The sequence below is a fragment of the Ornithorhynchus anatinus genome, chromosome 12, assembly GCF_004115215.2.
Source record: "Ornithorhynchus anatinus isolate Pmale09 chromosome 12, mOrnAna1.pri.v4, whole genome shotgun sequence".
Classification (NCBI taxonomy): Eukaryota; Metazoa; Chordata; class Mammalia; order Monotremata; family Ornithorhynchidae; genus Ornithorhynchus; species Ornithorhynchus anatinus.
The window spans coordinates 59,287,477-59,307,412 of NC_041739.1; the positions used below are offsets into that span (position 1 = coordinate 59,287,477).

Here is a 19,936-nt window from a genome sequence, read left to right on the forward strand (position 1 = left end):
AGGCCCGGGCACGCGCGTGCCCACGGTGGTCATGGCCAGAGCCTGCACTACATAGCGGGTTTTCCAAAATGCGGGGTTTAACGGAATCACAGTCGCTGTCTTCTAGGAGTATCGGACACCCAGGTCAGTGGGGAGAGTGGTTTAAGATCCCTGCGGACCCAAACTGAGCCATGGTTCCCCCGGTCCCAAAGGGAGGGGCCGCACTCTCTGGGGCTTCCGGCAACCGGGGAGAGACCAGGATTGAGGATGTTTTCCCTTGGCCTGCTGGATTAGGCTCTTTGTTTAAGGAAATGAACGTATCAGGCATCTGCCTGTGGCCATTCTTCCTTCCCCCTACTCCCCAGGCCGGGCTTAGAGCCTCCTCCTGCCCAGTCACAGTTGGATTTTAGTGTGAGATAGGAGGGGGTCCTGCCCAGTGGACCCTCACAAGGCTGCGGAGTCTCTGGACTGAGAGTGGCTCGTAGGGAACCCGCGTGTAGCCGGGGCCCCCAGCAGACACCCGGTCTGTGCTCGCGGGCGCTTTCACGGCCCTGCCAACAGTTGGCTTCTCGTTAGTGGACTTCTATAGCAGTTTGTGTCGGTGGCCCTGGTCAGGGTAGAGATTATGTGTAAATGATTTCCCGCTGGCATTCTGTTGAGGATTACAGTGCAAGAGGGCGGTCCCTGGCAGTTAGACATTTTTCTTTATTACTCTGCCCTTAGTTTCAGGACAGCGAGCATTCCTCCTCTGTAGTAATTTAAAGTGGTTCAGCCCCTTTCCTTGACTTGGACTCTTCGGTCTTCCCCACCCCCGTAAGGATGGGGGTTGTCACCCCACCGGCTGAGGGCACCCGTTTGCTTCCCGGTCACTAGTGTTAGTCTCATCTGTTTCCATTTCCTTGATCCTCTCCTCACCATCCTCTCTCTTCTTTGCTCCCCACAGTGGGCTTGGGCGGCTATCAGCAGGGGTTTGTGGCCTTTGGATGCAGCCCCCACGGGCCCTGGTCCTTCAGATCCGCCGTGCAGGGCCCAGCTCCCAGCCCCGGCTTTCGACAGGCTACGGGAAATTACCGCTCTAAGAAGTCAGGCTGCGGGGAGTTACCGCTCCGAGAAAACAGCCTGCAGGAAATTAATGCCACCGCTCCAAGAAGTCAGGCAGAGGGAAGTTACTGTTCTGAGAAGTTAGGCTGCGGGGAGTTACCACTCAGAGAAATCAGGCTGTGGGAAGCTACCTTTCTGTGACGTCTTCCAGCCAGGGTGCTTGAAGGGGACAGGACGTAAGTACAGAGCCAGCCCACGTGCCCGAGGACAGAGTCTCAGATAAGCCGGCTAGACTTTGCTCCCAGTCCGGAGCAGGGAGGAAGCAGGATTCGGCCCTTCCCCCGAGCGATGTTCCGGACCCTCGCTCGAGGCCGGGCTCCGCGGGGGCTGCGCTCGGGGCAGAGGGTGCCGGGCGGCGGGGAGAGGCTTCCCCGGAGGCCACAGGCTCCCAGGGTCGGAGAAGCACGAGCCGAGCGCCGGGGCTGTCCCTCTGCGGGCAGAGAGGAGCTTCGGGGAGTGGCCCCCGACCTGCTCATCAGAACCACAGACAGACGGGCCCTTTCTGAACCGTCAGAGAAGTAGAAGTTGGCATCATTTTGGCTGGCGACGGACTGTTTCTGCTGCAGCTCTTCCTCCTTTGGGAGAGCTCTTTAGGAGCGGCACTATGACCGCCCCCTGCCTCCGGATGGTCGCGGTGGCCTGGAGCCTGCACCTGGCCGTCCGGGTGGAAGGTTCGCCCGCCCCGGGCTGCCGCTGGGATGGACGCCACTTCCTGGACTGCTCCGCGGCCGGGATAGCAGCCCTTCCCCCGGCGAGCCCGCGCCCCACTGCCTCGCCGGATCCCAGCTCACGGTCCACCGGCGCTGTCCCCTGGCCGGACGGCAGGGCCGGCTGGGGCCTCTGGCGCCTCCGGCACCTGAACCTCAGCAATAATCTGCTGGCCGAGCTCACCCTGAGCACCTTGTCCCGCTCGCCCTTGCTGGAGACGTTAGACCTCAGCGCCAATCGGCTGCGCTCCGTCTCGGTGGGCTGGCGGAGGCACACCCCGTGGGCCGGCCCGCTCCCGGCTCTGAAGCAGCTGTCCATCCACGGGAACAGGCTGAGTGCCATCCCGGGAGGTAAGAATGATAATGATAATTGTATTTTGTAAGCACTTACTATGGGCCAGGCACTTTTCTATGCGCTGAGGTAGATACAAGCAAATTGGGTTGGTTACACTCTCGGTCCCACTCGGTCTTAATCCCCATTTTATAGATGGGGCAACGGGCCCAGAGAAGTGAAGTGACTTGCCCACGGTCACACAGCAGACAAGTGGCAGAGCTGGGATTAAAACCCAGGTCCTTCCCACTGCCAGGCCTGTGCTCCACCCACTAGGCCATGCTGCTTTTCAAGTACAAACGGAAACCCGGGTGGCGGGATGTGCCCTGGGAGCTGCTCTGAAGAAAGGTCAAGGAGGAGTTAACAGCCCCCACCCCATGCTCCCTCGCTTTTGTTCGTGCTCGGCCCCCCAATTCCAGCTGGAAACAGGAATGCCGGGTGATTCCCTGAATCCCAGGGCGCTCTCGCGGGCCCCAGGGAGAAGGGAGGGAACAAGGGGAACACTGACTTCCCGCTGGGGCAGCTCTGGACATGATCCACCAAGGGCTCAGGAACTGTGCTGTGACCGAACCCCTCAGGAAGGGCTTACCTAAATCATATTTGTTGAGCACTTACTGTGTGCAGAGCACTGTAATAAGTGCTTGAGTAGAACAAAATAATATAACATGCACTCCCCAGCCTGGAGAGGGGGCAGATATTAATATAAATCCATAAATTATGGTTATGTTTCACCTCTCAGTGTCGCACCTGGAGAGTTTCCAGTACTCTACCAGTCTCGACTCCGGGAGGGAGAGTCAGGCAGAGGCATATCTGTTCCTTTCCTAGCTCGGGCAGTGGCTAGCGAGTGGAAGGTCATCTGCCGCAGGTCAAAACTCCCCTGTGCTGGGCAGCAGCGGCAAGGGAGAGAGTCGCGGGCCAAGACTCAGGTTTACTGTGTAGAAGGAGGCAGTGGTAAACCGCTTCCTATTTTACCAAGAAAACTCTATGGATACACTATCGGAACGATCGCAGTTGGAGATGGGTCGTTCGGGAAGAGATGTGTCCGTGGCGTCGCTATGGGTCGGACACGACAGCCTAAGACAACAACATTAAGTGTTTACTAAATGCTAGGGGCATGATATCGGATCAGATAAAGGCCTGCACGGGCTCACGGTAAGTCTGATCCCCAACTGTTCGATCAATCAGTTGTATTTATTGAACGCTCAAAGGGTGCACAGCACTGTACTGAGTTCTTGGGAAAGTACAACGGAGTTGGTAGACACATTCCTTGCCCACAAGGAGCTGGCAGTCCAGAGGGGGAGACAGACATTAATATAAATGAATTTATAGATAGGTATTTAAGTGCTGTGGGTCTGAGGGTGGGGTGGATATCAAGTGCCTAAAGGGTACAGATCCAAGTGCACAGATGACGCAGAAGGGAAAGGGAGTCGGGAAGAAGAAAGCTTAAAAGGGGAAGGCCTCTTCAGGACATGTGACCTTCAGAGGAGGAAACAGACCCAGAGAGACCGAGTGGACTCACCCAAGACGACCCAGCAGGTCAGGGCCAGAGCTGGGGCGGGGACTGGGGTCTCCCAGCTCTGTCCCCCTGCTCTCTTCCGTAGGTTTTGGCATGAAGTAGGGGCAGGCAGAAACTGAACCGGTCTGGGGCCGGGACGGTTCTTAGGATAAGAGGCTCTGGTTCAGGGCCCAGGTTTGACAGTACTATTAGAATGAACGCAGTACTGGCCTAGAGGAAAGAACCCAGGCCTGGGAGTCAGGCGACCTGGATTCTATTACTAGCTCTGCCATTTGTCTACGGTGTGACCTTGGGCAAGTCATTTCACCTGTCCATGCCTCAGTTCCGACGTTGCAGAATGGGGATTCAGTGCCTGTTCTCCCTCCTGCTTGTGAGCCCCAGGTGAAAAAATGTGAAAAAAAAAAAATGCGAAAAAACTCGAGAAAAAACGAAAAACAACCTAATTACCTTGTTTCTACTCCAACCCTCAGTACAGTGTTCAACACAGAGGAAGCACTTAACAAATACCTCAGTTACTTCCTTTCCATTGGACGGACTCTGTTCCCGTTTGACCGGAGGCCTGAGCTGTCCAGGGACGGACAAGTTTTCTGGGCAGTGATTCTGGGCTGTGGCGGTTCTGCCTTCTCACTCCTCATCCTTCCCTTCCAACCCAACGCGCCTGCCTTCTTTGCCGGGGCCAGAAGGACTCCCCTCTGACAGCCTCACATATTGTCTCCACCTGATTCAGTGTCTCCCCACTTCTAGACTGTGAGCGTGTTGTTGGGTAGGGATTGTCTCTATCTGTTCCCGAATTGTACTTTCCAAGCGCTTAGTACGGTGCTCTGCACACAGTAAGCACTCAATAAATACGGTTGAATGAATGAATGACGTTCCCCACCTCGAAGCCACCACCCCCTCCCCATCTGGCTGAGGATGGAGACCCCATCTTTTTCCAGAAGTTTAACTGGCATTCAATATTAGCATTGTCCAAGATCCTGGCAGCCCCCATTCTTGGCTTCATTTGTCGACTTCTCGTGAATCTCCCTGGCTGCCCTCTCCCGTTCCCGGAGAGCGCCAGTGCTGGAGTTGAGGTTCACTGGGTTTTTGTTGTTGTTGTTGTTTCTTTGTTGTTTTATGATATTTGCTCAGTGTTTACTATGTGTCAAGCACTGTTCTAAGCACTGGGGCAAATATAGGTTAATCAGGTCGGATGATCCCTGTCCCACATGGGACTCAGTACAAATAGGATGGAGGACAGGTATTGAGTCCCCATTTTACAGTTGAGGAAACTGAGGTACAGAGTAGTTAAGTGACTTGCCCAAGGTCACACAGCAGGCAAGTGGCAGAGCTGGGATTAGAGCCCCAGTCCTCTGATGCCCAGGCCTGGGCTCTTTCCAGTAGGCCATGCTTCTGCTCACTGTTCCCACCCATCTCCGGGGCCACGGTTGCAGGCTGCAGCCACCCACTAGGGGTAAGGTGGGTGGGTGGAGGGATCAGGGCGCAGCGCTTTGGGGGAAGCAGGGCATGGGCAGCCTCCCTCATTCCTGATCCGCAGCTGCCTCCCTCCCCATCCATCAAGACAGCAGGTTTCCTTGTCCCAGTGGTGTCCCGGAGGAGCTGCGTGAAAAGGGCCTGTATTGTGTTTCCCTGCCTCCTTGAGGGTCTCTGCCATTCTCGAGAGAAGAAGCCCATCCTGGCAGCTGGAGGCAGCGCCCGTCCTGGCCTCCCACATTTGGGATTCCTTGACCCGTCTTCCCAACAGCCTCCTCCACATTCCAGAAGACAAGATGTACTTTTCAGGAGGAGCCGATTCAGAAAAAGACACAAAGTGATCTTGGCCTAACCTTCGGCTCTCAGTGTGGGGGAGGAGGGAGGCGGGGATCCTGGGCATAGGCCTCAGAGAACACTGCTCCTCCCAGGGCCTCAGACCTGGGGCCCAGAATGTAATGCCTGGGGGAGGGACGGGAGCTGTGCTCAACACCATCTCTCTTCGGATGGGGCGGCCACGCGGAGGCGGGAAATAGCCCGTGGGGCTGGTTCCAGGGTGATTTCCATGCCCCTCCCCACCCCTCGCTGCTGAGTGCCTCCCCACAACTAAACTGTGTTGCTTTTCCAAAGACGGACCAGCCTGCCGGCCCTGAGTAATGCAGCGGCCTGTCCCCCGGTCACCTGGCCGCGTCAGCCGAGACACCCCCTCTGTCCGCCCCAGAGCACCCACCGGGCTCAAAACGCCTCCCGTTTGTGTTGCAGAATTGTGGAGACTGCGCTTGCTGCGGCACCTGGACCTGTCCTTCAACAGCATCGCCCGTGTCGGCCCCAGGGACTTTCGCAACTGTGTCCGCCTAGAGAGCCTGAACTTGCAGAGTAACAGACTGACCGCCATTCACCACGAGGCCTTCAAGGAGCTCAGCAACTTGCAGGTGATGAAAGCAGTGGGGCTGCATCTCACACTTACACAGTATTGTGTAGCCATCCAAGGGGGCACTTCTGTCTCTAGGTTCCACAGTTCCCTTGCTAACAGTGGCATCATCAATGCTATTTGTTGAGGGTTTACTAGGTGCAGAGCACTGTACTAAGCGCTTGGGAGAGCACATTAGAGTACGTAGACACAGACCCTGCCCTCAAAAAGCCTAAAGCCCAAGGAGACGGTTGACAAACGGTCAAATAAATCACCAGGTGGAAGGATGTGAGCATAGGTGCTGTGCGAATTGGGGTGAGTACCTAAACGCTTAAGAGGGTCAGGACTCACCTGCAATGGTGAGTCAGTAGTGGGGAAAATAGCATAAGGAGATGAGTGATTAGATGAGAAAGGCTTCCTGGAGGAGAGGTGATGTCTAGGAGGGCTTTGCCGATGGGAGACGGGTGGTCTGTCAGACATGAAGGGGTTGGTGGTTCCGGGCGTGAGCAGGGTTAACGGCGAGAGAGGTGAGAATGAGGATCAGTGAGTAGCTTGGGGTTAGAGGGGCGAAGCATGCGGGCTGAGGCGGAGTGGGAGAGGAGAGAGGACAGGTGGTGGGAAGAAAACTGATGAAGGGCCCAAAAGCGAGGGTAAGGCCTGTCTCTTTGATGTAGAGATAACCAGGAAGCCCCTGGAGGCACATAACAGATGAGTAGATTTGCATGGGACGTCTTAGAAAAATGATCCAGGCAACAGGGTGAAGAATGGACTGGAGGAGGGGAGGTCAGCGAGAAAGCTGAGGTGGTAGTGGAGATGGGATCTGACAAAGGTCTGGAGCACGGGTGGTGGTAGTTTGGATGGAGAGGAGAAGATTGATTGCGCAGAGAGAACCTGCAGGATTTGGTGACTGGACTGAAGAGGAGAAGAGTTCAAAAAGAATGCCCAGTCTGTGGGCTTGGGAGGCAGGGACTTTCCCAGTTATGGGAAAGCCGGGGCAAGAGGGGGGTTTGTTATTATTAATACTAACAATCATAATTACCCTAAGAGCAACAGATATCCCTATGAATAGTAACAGCAGAAAATACCACTATTATTAGTAGTAGTATTACTAAGCACTCACTGTGTGCCCAGCACTGTACTATCCACTGGGAGAGAGAAAACACAATCAGGTTGGACACAGTCCCTGTCTCGCACTGGGCTCACAATCTCAAATAGGAGACAGAATAAGTATTTAATCCCCATTTTCAGATGAGGAAAATGAGGCATAGAAGTTAGGTGACTTGACCAAGGTCACAAAGCAGGCAAATGGCAGGCCTGGGATTAGAACCCAGGTCCCCTGAGTCCCAGGCCCGGGCTCTTTCCACTAGGCCAGGCTGCTCTGGGGGTGAAGAGGAGTTCGGTTTTAGACTCCTCTGGTGGGACCTCTAATTAGAGATGTCCTGAAGGATGGCAGAGATGGAGAAAGGTTGGGGCTGGAAAGGGAGATTAGGGAGTCATCGACATAGAGATGGGACTCGAAGCTGTGGGAGTGGGTGTAAATGGGGAACGGGAGGGAACCCAGAATAGAGCCTTGGGGGACACCAAAGTTAGGGAGTGGGAAGCAGAAGTGGAGCTGGCCAGAGAGGAAGGAAAAGAATCAGGAGAGGACAATCAGAGAAACCAAAGTTTGATAGTGTTGTTAGGAGTTGAGGGTTGGTTGTCCACTGCGTCAGAGGCCATAGCGCTGAGAGGTCAAGGAGGGTTAGGGCCGAGCAAGGAGGAGGTAGGTCGTAGGCAACTTTGGAGAAAGCAGTTTCCGTGGAGTGGAGGGGGTGGAAGCCGGATCGTGGGGAGTCAAGGAGAGAGTTAGAAGAGAGGGAGTGGAGGCGGGGGGGGTAAAGAGCTCGTTCAAGGAGTTCACCCAGAAATGGTCAGAGGGACATGGGGGGTTGCCTGGAGAGTGTAGGGGAATCAGGTGAGGGGTTTTTTTAGGGTAGAAGCTATGGGGAGAGTTTGAAAGCAAAGAGGAAGGAACCACTGGAGAGCGATTGGTTAAAAATGGCAGTTGGAAGGGGCAAGAGTTTTAATAAGGGACAAAGACATGGGGGCTGTAGGTGCCAATGGAGGGGACAGATTTCAAAAGGAGGTGGGAGGTTTCTTGAGAGATGGCTGAGAAGGATGAGAGAGTGGAAGGTGAGGGGGGATAGGAGGAAAAGATGGGGGAGGGGGAGATTTGGGCGAGTTGATATGATGGAAGTGGAGGCACAAGGGGTGGAAGAGGGGAGTTGGGAGGACCTGACCTGGGGAGAAGAAAAATTACTTGGTAAAGGCCTCCTGAAGGAGATAGGATTTCAGGAGAGCCTTGAAGAAGAGGAGAGTTGTGACCTGGCAGAACTGAAATGGGAGGGAGTTCCAGACAGGAGGCAAGGGGTCAGCTGGGAGTTGAAGAAGGGAGGTGCACAGGGAACAGGCAGGTGCTGGAATGCCTCACAGATAACAGTCAAGAATTTCTACTTGGAGAGGAAAGGAAAGGGCAACCACTGGAGGTTTTTGAAGATGGGGCAGGTGGGTCAGAACCATCTTTAAGAAAACTGGTTTGGGCACCACAAAGACGTGTGGACTGGAGAGGGGAGAGACTACTACTAATAATGATAATGGTATTTGTAGCGCTCACTGTGTGCCAGGCACTGTTACAAGGAAATTGGGTTGGACACAGTCCTTGTCCTGCATGGAGTTACAGATGAGGTAACTGAGGCCCTGAGAGGTGAAGTGATTTTTCCCAAGGTCAGACAGCAGACAAGTGGTGGAGTCGGGATTAGAACCCATGATCTTCTGACTCTCAGATCCATGCTCTATGCACTATGTCATGCTGCTCCTCGTGATTAGTGGCCAGGAGATCAGCAAGGAGGCTGAAGTCGTAGTCTAGCCAGGACATGGGGGGGTGTGGCCATTGGGTGGAGGAAGGGATGGATCCAGGGAATCATGAGGGAAAAACCTGACAAGGTTTACCAATAGACTGGAGGTGAGAGTGGAAAGAGAGAGCGAGGAATCAAGAATCTTGCCAAGACTGTGGATTTCAGCCACGGGGAGGATGGTGGTGTTTGTCCCCTGTGATGGGGAAGTCTGAGGTGGAAGAAAAGTTTGGGAGGGGAAGAAGAAGAGTTGGGTTATAGGCCCATCAAACTTGAGGTGTTGACGTTCCATTCATCAGGAGAGGTCCTGGAGCCAACGGGAAATTGCATATAGGGAGTCATCCATCTCCAAGTGCTTATTGCCGGGCTCTGCACACTGTAAGCGCTCAGTCCTACCATGGATTGATTGAAAGTGCCTGGCACCTAGCAAGCCCTTTCCAAATTTTTTATAAAAAGATCATCAATGGTATTTATTGAATGCTTTCTTTATCGACATGGGCCCTGCCCACAAGGTTACAGTCTAGCCGGGGAGACAGGTATCAAAGTAAATTCTGGACATGAACCTAAGTAGTAAGCGCTCAATAAATACCACTGAATGAATGAATAAGTGCTGAGGGGCTGATGGGATAATTTGAATGCTAAAGGGCACAGCTCTAAGTGCATAGATGACATAGAAGAGAGTAGGGAAAATGAGGGTTTAGGCAGGGAAAGCCTCTTGAAGGAGATGTGATTTTAATAAGGCTTTGGAGGTGGGGAGAGTGGTAATCTGTCATATATGAAGAGGGAGGGATGTTCCAGTCCAGAGGAAGGATGTGGGCGAGGAGTCAGTGGTGAGATGGAAGCACAATGAGTAGGCTGGCATTAGAGGAGCAGACTGTGCAGGCTGGGTTGTAGTTAGTAAATCAGCAAGGTAAGGTAGGAAGGGGGCGAGCTAATTGCTTTAAAACCGACGGTAAGGAGTATCTGTTAGAAACTCAGTCCAATCTCAGAGGTGACAGGACTGAATAGAGTGCGTTCAATTTGGTGAGCGGGACGTCATCTGTGACCTTGGAGAGAGTGGTCTCAATGGGGTGAAGGGGATAGAAAACCAGATTTTAGAGGATCAAAGAGAAAGTGGAGGCAGCAAGTATAAACAACCTATTCCAGGAGCCGGAAAGGGGCAGGTGATAATAATAATAATGGTGGTATTTGTTAAGTGCTTACTATGTGCAAAGCACTGTTCTAAGCGCTGCGGGGGGTACAGAGTGATCAGATTGTCCCACGTGGGGCTCACAGTTTTAATCTCCATTTTACAGATATCTGAGGCACAGAGAAATGGAGTGACTTGCCCAAAGTCACATAGCTAGCAAGCGGCAGAGCTGGGATTCGAACCCATGACCTCTGACTCCAAAGCCCAGGCTCTTTCCACTGAGCCACGCTGCTTCTCTGTAGATCCAAGGGGACTGTGACTCCCAGGGTCTGTCCAACCCTTCCAGAAACAAGGTGCATTTTCAAGGGCCTAGTTTGGTGGCCAGGGGCTGACTACAGGAAAGTAGGACTCCAGCCGGACCCTCCACCCCGGGCACCTGGGTCATCACTCTCTTCCCTCCCCACCCGGCACCGTCACCCCCCTCCCAACTCTCGCAGCAGCTGGAATTGGTGGTGGGGCTTCTTGGCTTGGCCAGTTCCCCGGGGTCTCAATGGCTGTTACCCTTCTCTGGCGTAAGGATGGCCAAGACAGCTGTGCTTCAGGCGGAGGTGCCCTCCCACGCCTGTCGCGGGGTATTCCTCACGGGATCTAGATTGTCCCGCAAACTTGAAGCAGCACCGGGTGGGCATCCTGGCCTCTAATTGCCAATCGCTTCCCAGTCCCAAAGGGTCAGTAGTTTCTGCATGAGGTAGAGAGGGATGGGCAACGGTTGGAGGAGTTTGAGGTGGGGGGAGACGTACCCACACATTTTCCTGGACAGGCAAATGAAGTCTGAACTGGAGAGACTGCAAAGAAGGGAGGTCAGCGAGGAGGCTGATGCAGTCGTCCAGTCAGGACCTGTCAAGTCCTTGGACCAGGGTGGTGGCAGTTTGGACCGAGATGAAGGGGCCGGTTCTGGCTCTCGTGCACGGAAAGAACAGGCAGGATTTGGCGACCGGCTCAATCTGGGGGTAGAAAAAAAGAGAGGAGTCATGGAAGATGTCTAGGTTGTGGGCTTGTGATGGGGAGTTGGCAACACTTTGGGGGAAGGTTAGGGAAAGAGGGTTTGGAAAGGGCAGGTGAGTTGGGTTTTGAATATGTCTTACTTGAGGTGTCTATAGAATGTCTAGGAACAGCTACCCTGGAGGTCGGAGAGGTTGGGGCTCTTGGGGGTTGGGGTAGATTTGGGAATGGCCCACACAGAGATGGGAGTCGACAGAGACTGAGGACACACAGAACAGAGGCTGGAGGGACCTCACACTTAAGGGGTGGAAGGTGGAGGAAAGAGAAGCAGGAATGATCAGATTCCCCCAGAAGGGACAGAGGAATTGGACAGGTGAGAGGCAGTTGGGACGGGGGGAGGCGCGTCCGTCCTGGTGGCTCCCGAGGCTGGACAGAGTCCAGGAGATATGGGGATGGCTCTGAACCCCTGCCCTCTGTTCTCTCTCCCGCAGAGGGTGGATCTGGCCCACAACGCCCTGACCTCCATCCTGCCACCGCTGCTGTTGGGCTTGCGCTTGCCCCATCTGGACTTGGACATCTCCGGCAACCCGTGGCTCTGTGACTGCAACCTCACCGTCCTGCAGAGCTTCCTGTCCGCGTCCTGGAGGGACACGTGGGGTGTCATCTGCCGCCGTGGCTGCCAGATGGCCGAGCCGGTCACCCGCGAGGAGGTCCTGGTCCCCGGCTGCGCAGAGATAGTGCTGGACTGTGGCTTGGATCCACCCCGGGGTACGTCCGTCTCAGAGAACCCGCTCACGTCGGGTGGCCGGGACAAGGATGGGACTCGGGGGAGAGAGAGCTGAGTCTGGGAGTCGTGTTCCCCCCACCCCCTGTCCAGGAAGAGGGGTACGTGACTGTGGTGCCACGAAGGCGGTCCCTGCCTCAGTCCTTGGGTGGGAGGCCCAGGGGCTGCGGCCAGCAGGGCTGTCACCTTAGGTGGGCTTCTGGACTGAACTCACCAACTACGTTGGAGGTGTGGGACCCCATCAGAAAGACCAACGCAGGGGACGGCCCCAGCTGGAGGAAGCCCGGAGAGGCCAGTGCTCCGTGGCTCTGGGGTTTTGACGGAGGACAGGTCCCTCAGAGGCTGGGAGAGGGGAGGGCAAATACGGTCCTGCAGAAAGAGGTGAAGAAGCAGCCAGGGCTCCCAGGGCCTAAAGGCTTGGACTTCAAAGTCTTTATCTCTTCCTTCTGCCCACCCTCAGGCGCTGACGGACCCTTCTGGTGGACGCTCTACGGCCCCATTTCCGGGGATTCCCGCATTCCTCACCTCCGCCTGAACGAGCAACGGCAGATGGTACTGGAGGCATCGGAGGCGGTCCGGCTGGGGCTCTACGCCTGCTTCTCCCCCGGCGGGGAGAAGAAACCCGTCGTCTATGCCGTCTCCAGGAAGCCACCTCCATCCCCAGGCTTGGTGAGGAACCCCCGGGGGATCCCCGCCGCGCAGCGAGAACCCGGCCCCGCCCCCAACCTGCCCTTGGCGGTGGGCCTGGCGGTGCCCGTGACCTTCGTCTTGGCTTTCGGGCTGGGCGCCTTCACCAGGCCCTACCTGGACCGGCTGTGGCGGCGCCGGCGCCGGAGGGGCCGCTCGCCCGGCTCGGGGTCCAAGATGGCTTTCTCCAATCACGGCTTCAGCGGGGATGCGGGCGGATCCCCAGAGACCGCCACCCCTGCCTCCCGGCGCCACGTGAGCCCGGGGGTGGTTGGGGATGGGGAAGAGTGTGGGCCACCCTCTCCATCCCCGCTTGGGTCCAACTCCCAGAGCACCCGTGCCGGGGACAGCTCCTTCTATGAGAATTCCTTGCAGGGGCCTGCTCCTGACCCGGCCCCGGCCCCGGTCGCCCTGCAGGGCGACGGGCCTTCCCCGGGCCCAGCATCCTTCCCTTTCTACGAAGAGCCGGAAGGCCCTCGTGGGGAACAGCCTGACCCTCCCGGCGGGCCCTCCGACGTCACTCTGCAGAGCCACAGTTCTGACAGGCCCGGGACCGCCACCCCCTCCGACTCTGACTCCGGATCCTTATTCACGCTCAGCTCGGCAGGCTCCGAAGGAGAATGGAGCAACACAGAGGATGCGGAGGCCGGCGAGGAGGGGGTCAGAGAGCCCAGCCCTCCCCTCACTCCACAGACCCGAGAGGCACAGGGTGGGGAAGGCTGGGAACGGGCCACGGCCATGGAAGCCGGTCTGCCACCAGGCTCCCGGGGACAGATGGAACCACCCCCGGCGCAGGCCGGCAGCACCCCCGGGGATGAAGCATCTGGCCTGTGGACTCTGGGCCAGCCCCAAGAGGGTAGCCCGGCACCCTCGGGACAGGCCCTGGCTATTCCTCTGGAAACAAGAGACCCCGTCTGGGATTGGAGCCCCCCGGGCCGCAGCCCAGGCTGGCCAACGTCCGTCCTAACGCCCGCCTCCGAGGAAACTCCGGGGACCTCCGCACACTACGCTAGGGTCCCCCTCCTTGCCTTGAGCCCTCCTTGGCCCCCGACACCAGTCGCAGGAAGTTCGGGGCTCCAGGAAACCGGTCCCCGCTCTTTCCGCCAGCGTCGCTACGGTCGGCCGGCAGGGCGGGGCCGGGCAGGCTCTGCCTCGGCGGGATCCAGATCTCACCGCTCTCCGTTCAACGGCGTGGCACCCCCCACCTCTTCCAGACAGCGCAGCCGGGACCGGCCCTCTTTGGCCCGAGGGCCCCGCTGGCGGGGCGGCCACACCTTCACCACGCGGGCGGCCAAGGGAAGGCGCTGGACCCTGGTTCAGCTCGCCTGCCTCATCTGACCGGTGCAGGGAGCAAGGCGCTGGGCCCTGGGCCCTAACGCGACGGCCGGCTTGGCCGTGGCAAAAAGGCGGAAGGAAAACTGTAAATACCAAGATCCACCGGCTCTGCTCCAAAAGCCAGGGACTGGCAGAACGGTCCCAGTCTTCCCTTTCAGGGAAACAACAGGGGACCCCTCCTAACCTCACCCCCATGGGCACATTACCCGTCGGCCGTGCCAACCTGCACTCTGGGATGGCCCCCCGGTGCTTCTCCGACGTGGGAAGGTGGTTGGATTTTTTCATCATCACTACTACGCTCCTGCCCCTCCCCACCAGCCCGGCTAAGGCCTGTTACACTCCTCCTCTCCCCCTCCCCGGTTCACAGCTCGACTTGAACCAGCCCCTTTTTATGTAATAGAAGACCTGCTTCAAGTAAAAACGACTCCTGAAAAGTGTAACGAGTGAGAGGTTTGTTTAAAGAGCAACCGCCGGGGCCAGGCCCGGACACCACCAGCTTCAGCAGCGGGTCCCGTCCCCACCCTGTCCCTAACTGGAACGGGGGCAGAGGACGACAGACTGCCCCGGGGCGATGGCTCCAGGAACCCAGGGCCATTTGCTGGCCCGCCCCGGGTCAGGACTTTGACCGGAGCAGAGAGGAAGGAGCGCCTGGAAGGAAGCACGAAGCCCCGGCCGCCGAATTTGGACTTTCATCCCATCCCCGGAACTTCCATCGGGTCCTAGAAACCGGCAGGGATGGTAATCGATCGGCAGGGAAGACCACTGTCACTTCCCGGGCTTTTCCACTAAGCCCCACCCGACATCTCGCTCCAGCCCCCGGGGGTCTGGGTGCGGGCGGCCAGCAGGGGCAAGGGCTTGGGGTCCACCCCTGGGCAGAGGTTTTCTGGACTGGCCAGAGCTAGGGGCAATGAGGGAGGGCGGGGGCAGCCCTCTGCCTCCCTCCCTCACCCCTGGAAGAAGTGCCCTTTGTCACCCTCATTAGGGGATCTTTCCTGTTTGGTCCCAGAACTTCCAATGGTCCCAAACAACGCCGCCAGCGTGCCCCTTCCTCCCAGAGGCCGGCGGAACCCTGGCCCTGAGCCTGGGTTGCACAACACCAGAATCGCAGGGTCCTCTCGCTTCTCCACACCAGCAGGTGACGGAACTCATCTAATGGCCGACGGAAACCCTGCGTCACCCGCAGCCCCACACTCACCCGGCAGAAGAAACGAAACTGCTCCGCGCCGGAGAAGCCGCCCCCAGCCTTTGAGGAAACGGCCCCGGGTCTTCCCAAGGGCCGGGCCGCGCCGAGCGTAAGAAACAGAAAAACCACATAGCCATTTCTGAAACCAAACACAAATACTGTTTATTGGGTGGGACACCGCTCACACCTGAGCCCGTGACGGGTGGCCCCGGCCGGGACTTTCTAGTTACACCGTGAGTCACGAGACTCGCTCACCTAATGGACAGGACACCAATACTGAAGACACAGAAGCATTCACAGTTATCGGTTTGCGGCTGTCTGGAGGGCAGACGGTCACCGCCAGTAGAGATTATGTTGTGACAAAAACAAAAAAAATCAACCCACATTTTGGTCTCATTTACAGACAACCAACAGCTCGGTTGGTGGAGGAACTTTATACATTTATCATACAACGTGGAAAGAAGAAAGGATAAGGCTCACAGAGAGAGGTGGGGAGAAAGAGAGAGAGAGGTATGTTAGCAGTTGTGGGGATTTCAACCAGGGTGGAGCTAACTTTCGGGACCTTCAGCTTCCACAGCCCCGACCTGGCGACCGAAGGCTTCAGCGACTGAAGGTGGCAGCTCCACCCAGGTTGACTAAAAGCACTAAGACGAGCGGCTCGGCTCCCGGGCGGCACGCGGACGCCGCCGCCGGCCTCCCCTCCCCGTCGCCGGGGGTTTTGCGGGGAGCCGGGAGGAAGAGGAGGGGGTAGGGAGTCGGGGGCGCTTTGGATGAAAACCCAGGGAAAAAGGCACACGAACTGACTTAGAGAAGACACCCGCCGGTGCCTCCGCCATTCCTCGACCGCAGCGAGAACACGAGCCGGCCCGGCCCCGCCCACGGCACCGGCGCCTGCCATCCGCTCCGAGCCCGCAGCCCTCACCCTCCTCACCCATCCCTGCCCATGCCACGGTTCTTGGCCTGGGGAGGGGGCGGCGAGGACCGCTCCGCGTACCCTAGCTCCAACTCAACACTTTGGGAGGCTTCTCCGGGGGCGGGCACTGCGAGAAATCCCGCAGGCCTGATTCTGGGAGCTGTGGCTTCGGTTTGGAATGTCGAATCTAAGCGGGAGGGCTTGCCCCCCGGGACCGTCCCCGCTACGAGAGCCACGCGCACGTAGACCCTGTTCACACAAGTGCCTCTGGACCCCTGGCAGAACCAGCCTGCCTCCTTGGCCGGAGGGGGACCGTCCCCCTCCAACAACGCGAGGCTGCAGGCGCCCACACAGAAGATCCACAATTTCTGTCTTTGGTGGTGGTTAGAAGAGGAAAACCAAACAAAGGCAAACAAAAAGTGAGTACTGTTAGCCAAGAGACTGGGCTACAACAGTCGGGTGGGGCGAACAATCCCGCGCGCTGCCCACTCACTGTGCTTCCCCGAGTTCCCTATCGGGCTGACTCAGCAACCGGCAAACGAGCACCCCTCCACCGAGCACCCCGGACCCAGGTGGGTGGCACCTCTTCGACCCCCGTCCACGCTGCTCCTTCCTTCCCCGCCGCCGGGGCTGGACACGCGAGCCGCGGGGCATCCGAAGCACAGCAACGCGAAGACGCTGTCGTACCGGCCCTTCGGGGCGCCTCCCCCGGCCCCGCTGCTCTGCCGTGCCCTCCACCCCGGGCCGGGCCTCGCCTCCTGTTCTCCGATGCGCGCCCCAGACTCGCGGCACCCCAGCCGCCAAGGCCGAACAACAGTCAGGCACCTAGAGTCACCGGGGCCTCGCTTCACCAGTCAACCGGTCCGTTTCGACAGAGGGTGAGACGCCCCCCCAGAGAGACACACACACTCACACACACATCTGACTTAGCAGCTGAAGCAGAAGCAGCAGGCTAGACCCTCTCTGCAGACCAGAGGCAGACAGATACGGGCCGGGGTGGGGCGGAGCAAGCCCCAGGCCCCGGCTCCCCAGGTAGGTCCGTCTTCGGCGGGAGCGTCGGCACTTCGCCCCGCGGCTGCGGTACCGACCCTGCAAGGCCCTCGGACCCTCCTTCCCGCCGAGCCGGACGCCCCAGCCGCTCCGGCTGCCTCCCGACGCTCCTGTTCGGGGAATCCTAGAAGACGCTCGATTCCTGAGCGAGACGTTAAGGGACGCTTGGCTTGTGCGGCGGAGGGAGGAGGTCCCGCCCCCGGCCCCGACGGCTCCGAGCTTCGAGTCTCGTGTCCGGAAGTGCTACGTTGGAGAGACCAAGCGAAGACGGAACTGGATTCGGTTGAAAAAGGGGACTAGAAATATGCCACAGAATCATTTGTGCGTGACGTCTCTGCAGAAATCATCTCTAGGTGAAGCTTTTTTTTTTTCCTTTTTATACACATATACAAAATTGAAACGGCAATATACACATAATCACAGTGAGGACGTTGTAGTGTAAATGCAAGACGCGAAGCCGTCTTCGGAGACCAACGCTATACAGTAGAGCAAGCAGAGCCGGCCGGGTTGGCGCGCATGCGCGCACACACTCAAACATACACGCGCACATACACGCACACTCACGCACACCCCCCGACCTCCCCGCCCAGGGGACGCGGGAAAAGCAGCATGCGGCTCGGAACGAACGGCGATCCGTGGCGGCGGCGGGAGCGACGGCCGGCCCCGGCGGAAGATTCCTATGTCATCTGCTTCTCCTTGTGCCACTCCACAAACTCGTCCAGCAAAACGGGCCCTGCAGCGGGGGAAAGACACGCAGAGGAGGGTCGTCGGCATCTCCCGAACTGCCCGGGGGCGGCGGCCGGAGAGCTGGTGCCCGGCGCCCGGACTCACACGCTCCGTCTTCGTCGTAGTTACTGAGGTCAAGGCTAATTGTCCGGCTGAACTCCAGCACGTTGCACCACTGGTCCTTGTTGATAACTTTGTATTTCGATTGCTGCTCGAGGAAAAGAGGCAGGAGTGACGAGGCCCCCTCCGCCCCAAGCCCCCGCCAACCCCGGCCTCGACGTGTTCCAGCCCAAGGTCGAGCGAGGTGAGGGCGCCCACTCTGGTCAGCGGCAGCCCCTTGGGGGCCGGGGCCACACTTGTGGGGGAGGGCCTCTCCGGGAACGCCGAGTCTCCCCGGCTTGAGACCCTGGATTGGCCCGACAGTGGTGGTGGGGGTCTGCCCTTGGGGAGGGGCACGGGGTACCCTGGACGGGGCACAGATGGGGCCAACCCGGGAGATCGAATAGGAGCGGAGGCAGGGGAATGGAGGGCTCGGCTGGACCAGGCCAGCCGGGCCGGGCACGCGCCTAAGGGGTTCAAACAGCTGAGCCGTCCGGTACCTCGAGGAACTGGTGGAAGACGGGGAAGAGGGACCAGGTCTTTCCCAGCAACAGTCCCAGCATGCACTTGGCCGTGTTGATGTCCAGACTGCGCTGGTCTTTTTCCTATTAAACAACCAAAAGTCACAATGAGCTGCGCCCAAGTGGGAATGGGGGGGTGGGGGAACGCGTGCCGCTCTCAGGACGAAGCAGCCCAAGACTCCGGTAATCAACCTCGGTTCTCGCCCTTGCTCCCCCAAGCCTGCAGCGGGGCAGCTCCCCAGCCTGTGAAAGCCCCCACCTTGCTTTGAGGAGCACTTTTGACTCTTCCCTGATGAGAGTCGGTGCCCAGTGAGGCAAGGATTATCTTCCCCACTTGGCGGCTGAGGAAAGTAAGGCCCAAAGAGGTTAAGGGATTTGCCCAAGGTCACTCAGCAGACCACTCAGAAGCCAAGGAGGGCTGGGTCTCTCAGACTGGCCTGGTGGTCCCAGCTGACCAACAGGGGAGTTGGGGAAAGGTCTCCCCAAAGCCCCAAATCACTGAATTTGGCACCCCCCACGCCCACCCCCCTGCAGGTGGCCAGCCCTTCCCCTTCTTCTCCCACAGGAGGGAGGGAAGGGCCGAGCTGAGGGCAGATGAAACTGGGAAGGTTCACGTCCCGCAGCGTGACGAATGCACTGGACCCGAGGTGAGTGAGAATGGGAGTCCAGAATGAACCAAAGTGACAACCTGAGGGCAAGAGGGATGGGATGGAGATTCACATTCAGGGAGGGGAGCAACACAAGACCTCAGTCACATCCGTGTCTCTCCGACAGACCGCCCCCCGACCCTAAGAAATAGAAAAACAGCCAGATACTCCTGTATCTCTTAATGTGCTTCTGCCTCTTCCGGTGGAATTTTTCTCAGTTACAGAGAGACACACACGAGCAAGGAAACAGACGCGCAACCGGAGTCTGTCAGTGCATCTCTCCTGGTGCTTTTCTCTTTGTGCCTGTCTTTTCTCTCTCACAGAAGATTCAGAGAAAGTGAGACAGGAACAGAGATGTCTTGAAGGTAGGAGGAAATGCGAGACTGCAGAAAGGGAGAGAGATCAAGGAGGCTGGAGGTGTTGATTTGGGTATCATCCCTATAGAAGTGGTAGTTGAAGCCAGGGGAGTGAATGAGTTCTCCAAGGAAGTGGGTGTAAATAGAGAAAGAACAGAAGTTTATGCACATATGCTTCTACTCCTTTGCTTTCCCCTACCTATCTCTAATTTATTTTAGAATTTTATCTTACTTTAGAATCTATCACCCGGCCCTGCTCCACTGTAAGCTCCTTGAGGGAAGGGACTGTACCTACTAATTGTATTGAACTCTCCTAAGCATTTAGTACAGTGCTCTCCATCCGGTTAATGCTCAATAAATACCACTGGTTGACTGGTTCTCACTACTGCTCTCCCCGAGACACACAGATACAAACCCACACACACTGGGTGAGTCTCTCCATTTCTCACCTATCTGTACATCTGTCTGTCTCTGCATCCTTCTCTGTGACTGTCTCTCTCTCTCCCCCTCTATATCTCTGTTTCTTTAGGTCTGTCTCTTGCCAAGACCGTCTCTCTGAGTCATCCTCTGTTTTGGCACCTGTGCACCTGGTGTATGTCTGG

General features: G+C 57.5%; 2 protein-coding genes and 1 non-coding gene across 4 annotated transcripts in view; 2 read left to right on the plus strand and 1 right to left on the minus strand.

Moving 5' to 3' along the window:
- LRRC66 (leucine rich repeat containing 66) lies at nt 1-18,442 on the plus strand. Of its 2 annotated transcripts, XM_029076731.2 has the most exons (5): nt 518-2,138; nt 5,864-6,033; nt 11,525-11,801; nt 12,278-12,486; nt 12,880-18,442. In XM_029076731.2, the coding sequence occupies exons 1-5, from the start codon at nt 1,685-1,687 to the stop codon at nt 13,840-13,842; spliced, it is 2,073 nt and encodes a 690-aa protein (XP_028932564.1). In that variant the 5' UTR covers nt 518-1,684; the 3' UTR covers nt 13,843-18,442. The 2 variants fall into 2 exon arrangements, with proteins under 2 accessions (XP_039769624.1, XP_028932564.1); XM_039913690.1 differs by having other exon boundaries at nt 1-2,138; nt 12,278-18,442.
- Nucleotides 2,848-2,985, plus strand: LOC114815765. Its single transcript, XR_003763567.1, has one exon. It is a non-coding gene; the product is annotated as a small nucleolar RNA SNORA7 (small nucleolar RNA).
- Nucleotides 15,163-19,936, minus strand: part of DCUN1D4 (defective in cullin neddylation 1 domain containing 4) — a 25,508-nt gene continuing 20,734 nt past the window's right edge. The window contains exons 9-11 of the mRNA XM_029076736.2: nt 18,311-18,415; nt 17,817-17,919; nt 15,163-17,718 (exon numbers count right to left, since the gene is read on the minus strand). Of these exons, the coding sequence (XP_028932569.1) occupies nt 17,663-17,718; nt 17,817-17,919; nt 18,311-18,415 (264 nt within the window). The 3' untranslated portion in view covers nt 15,163-17,662. The remainder of the gene's footprint in view (nt 17,719-17,816; nt 17,920-18,310; nt 18,416-19,936) is intronic.

What these genes read in the sequence shown, in the direction of transcription:
- LRRC66 (XM_039913690.1), top strand. Translation starts at nt 1,685, where the DNA reads ATGACCGCCCCCTGCCTCCGGATGGTCGCGGTGGCCTGGAGCCTGCAC. An exon ending in GCTGAGTGCCATCCCGGGAG is followed by an intron (nt 2,139 to 5,863) that starts GTAAGAATGATA and finishes TTTGTGTTGCAG; the next exon opens with AATTGTGGAGACTGCGCTTG. An exon ending in TGGCTTGGATCCACCCCGGG is followed by an intron (nt 11,802 to 12,277) that starts GTACGTCCGTCT and finishes GCCCACCCTCAG; the next exon opens with GCGCTGACGGACCCTTCTGG.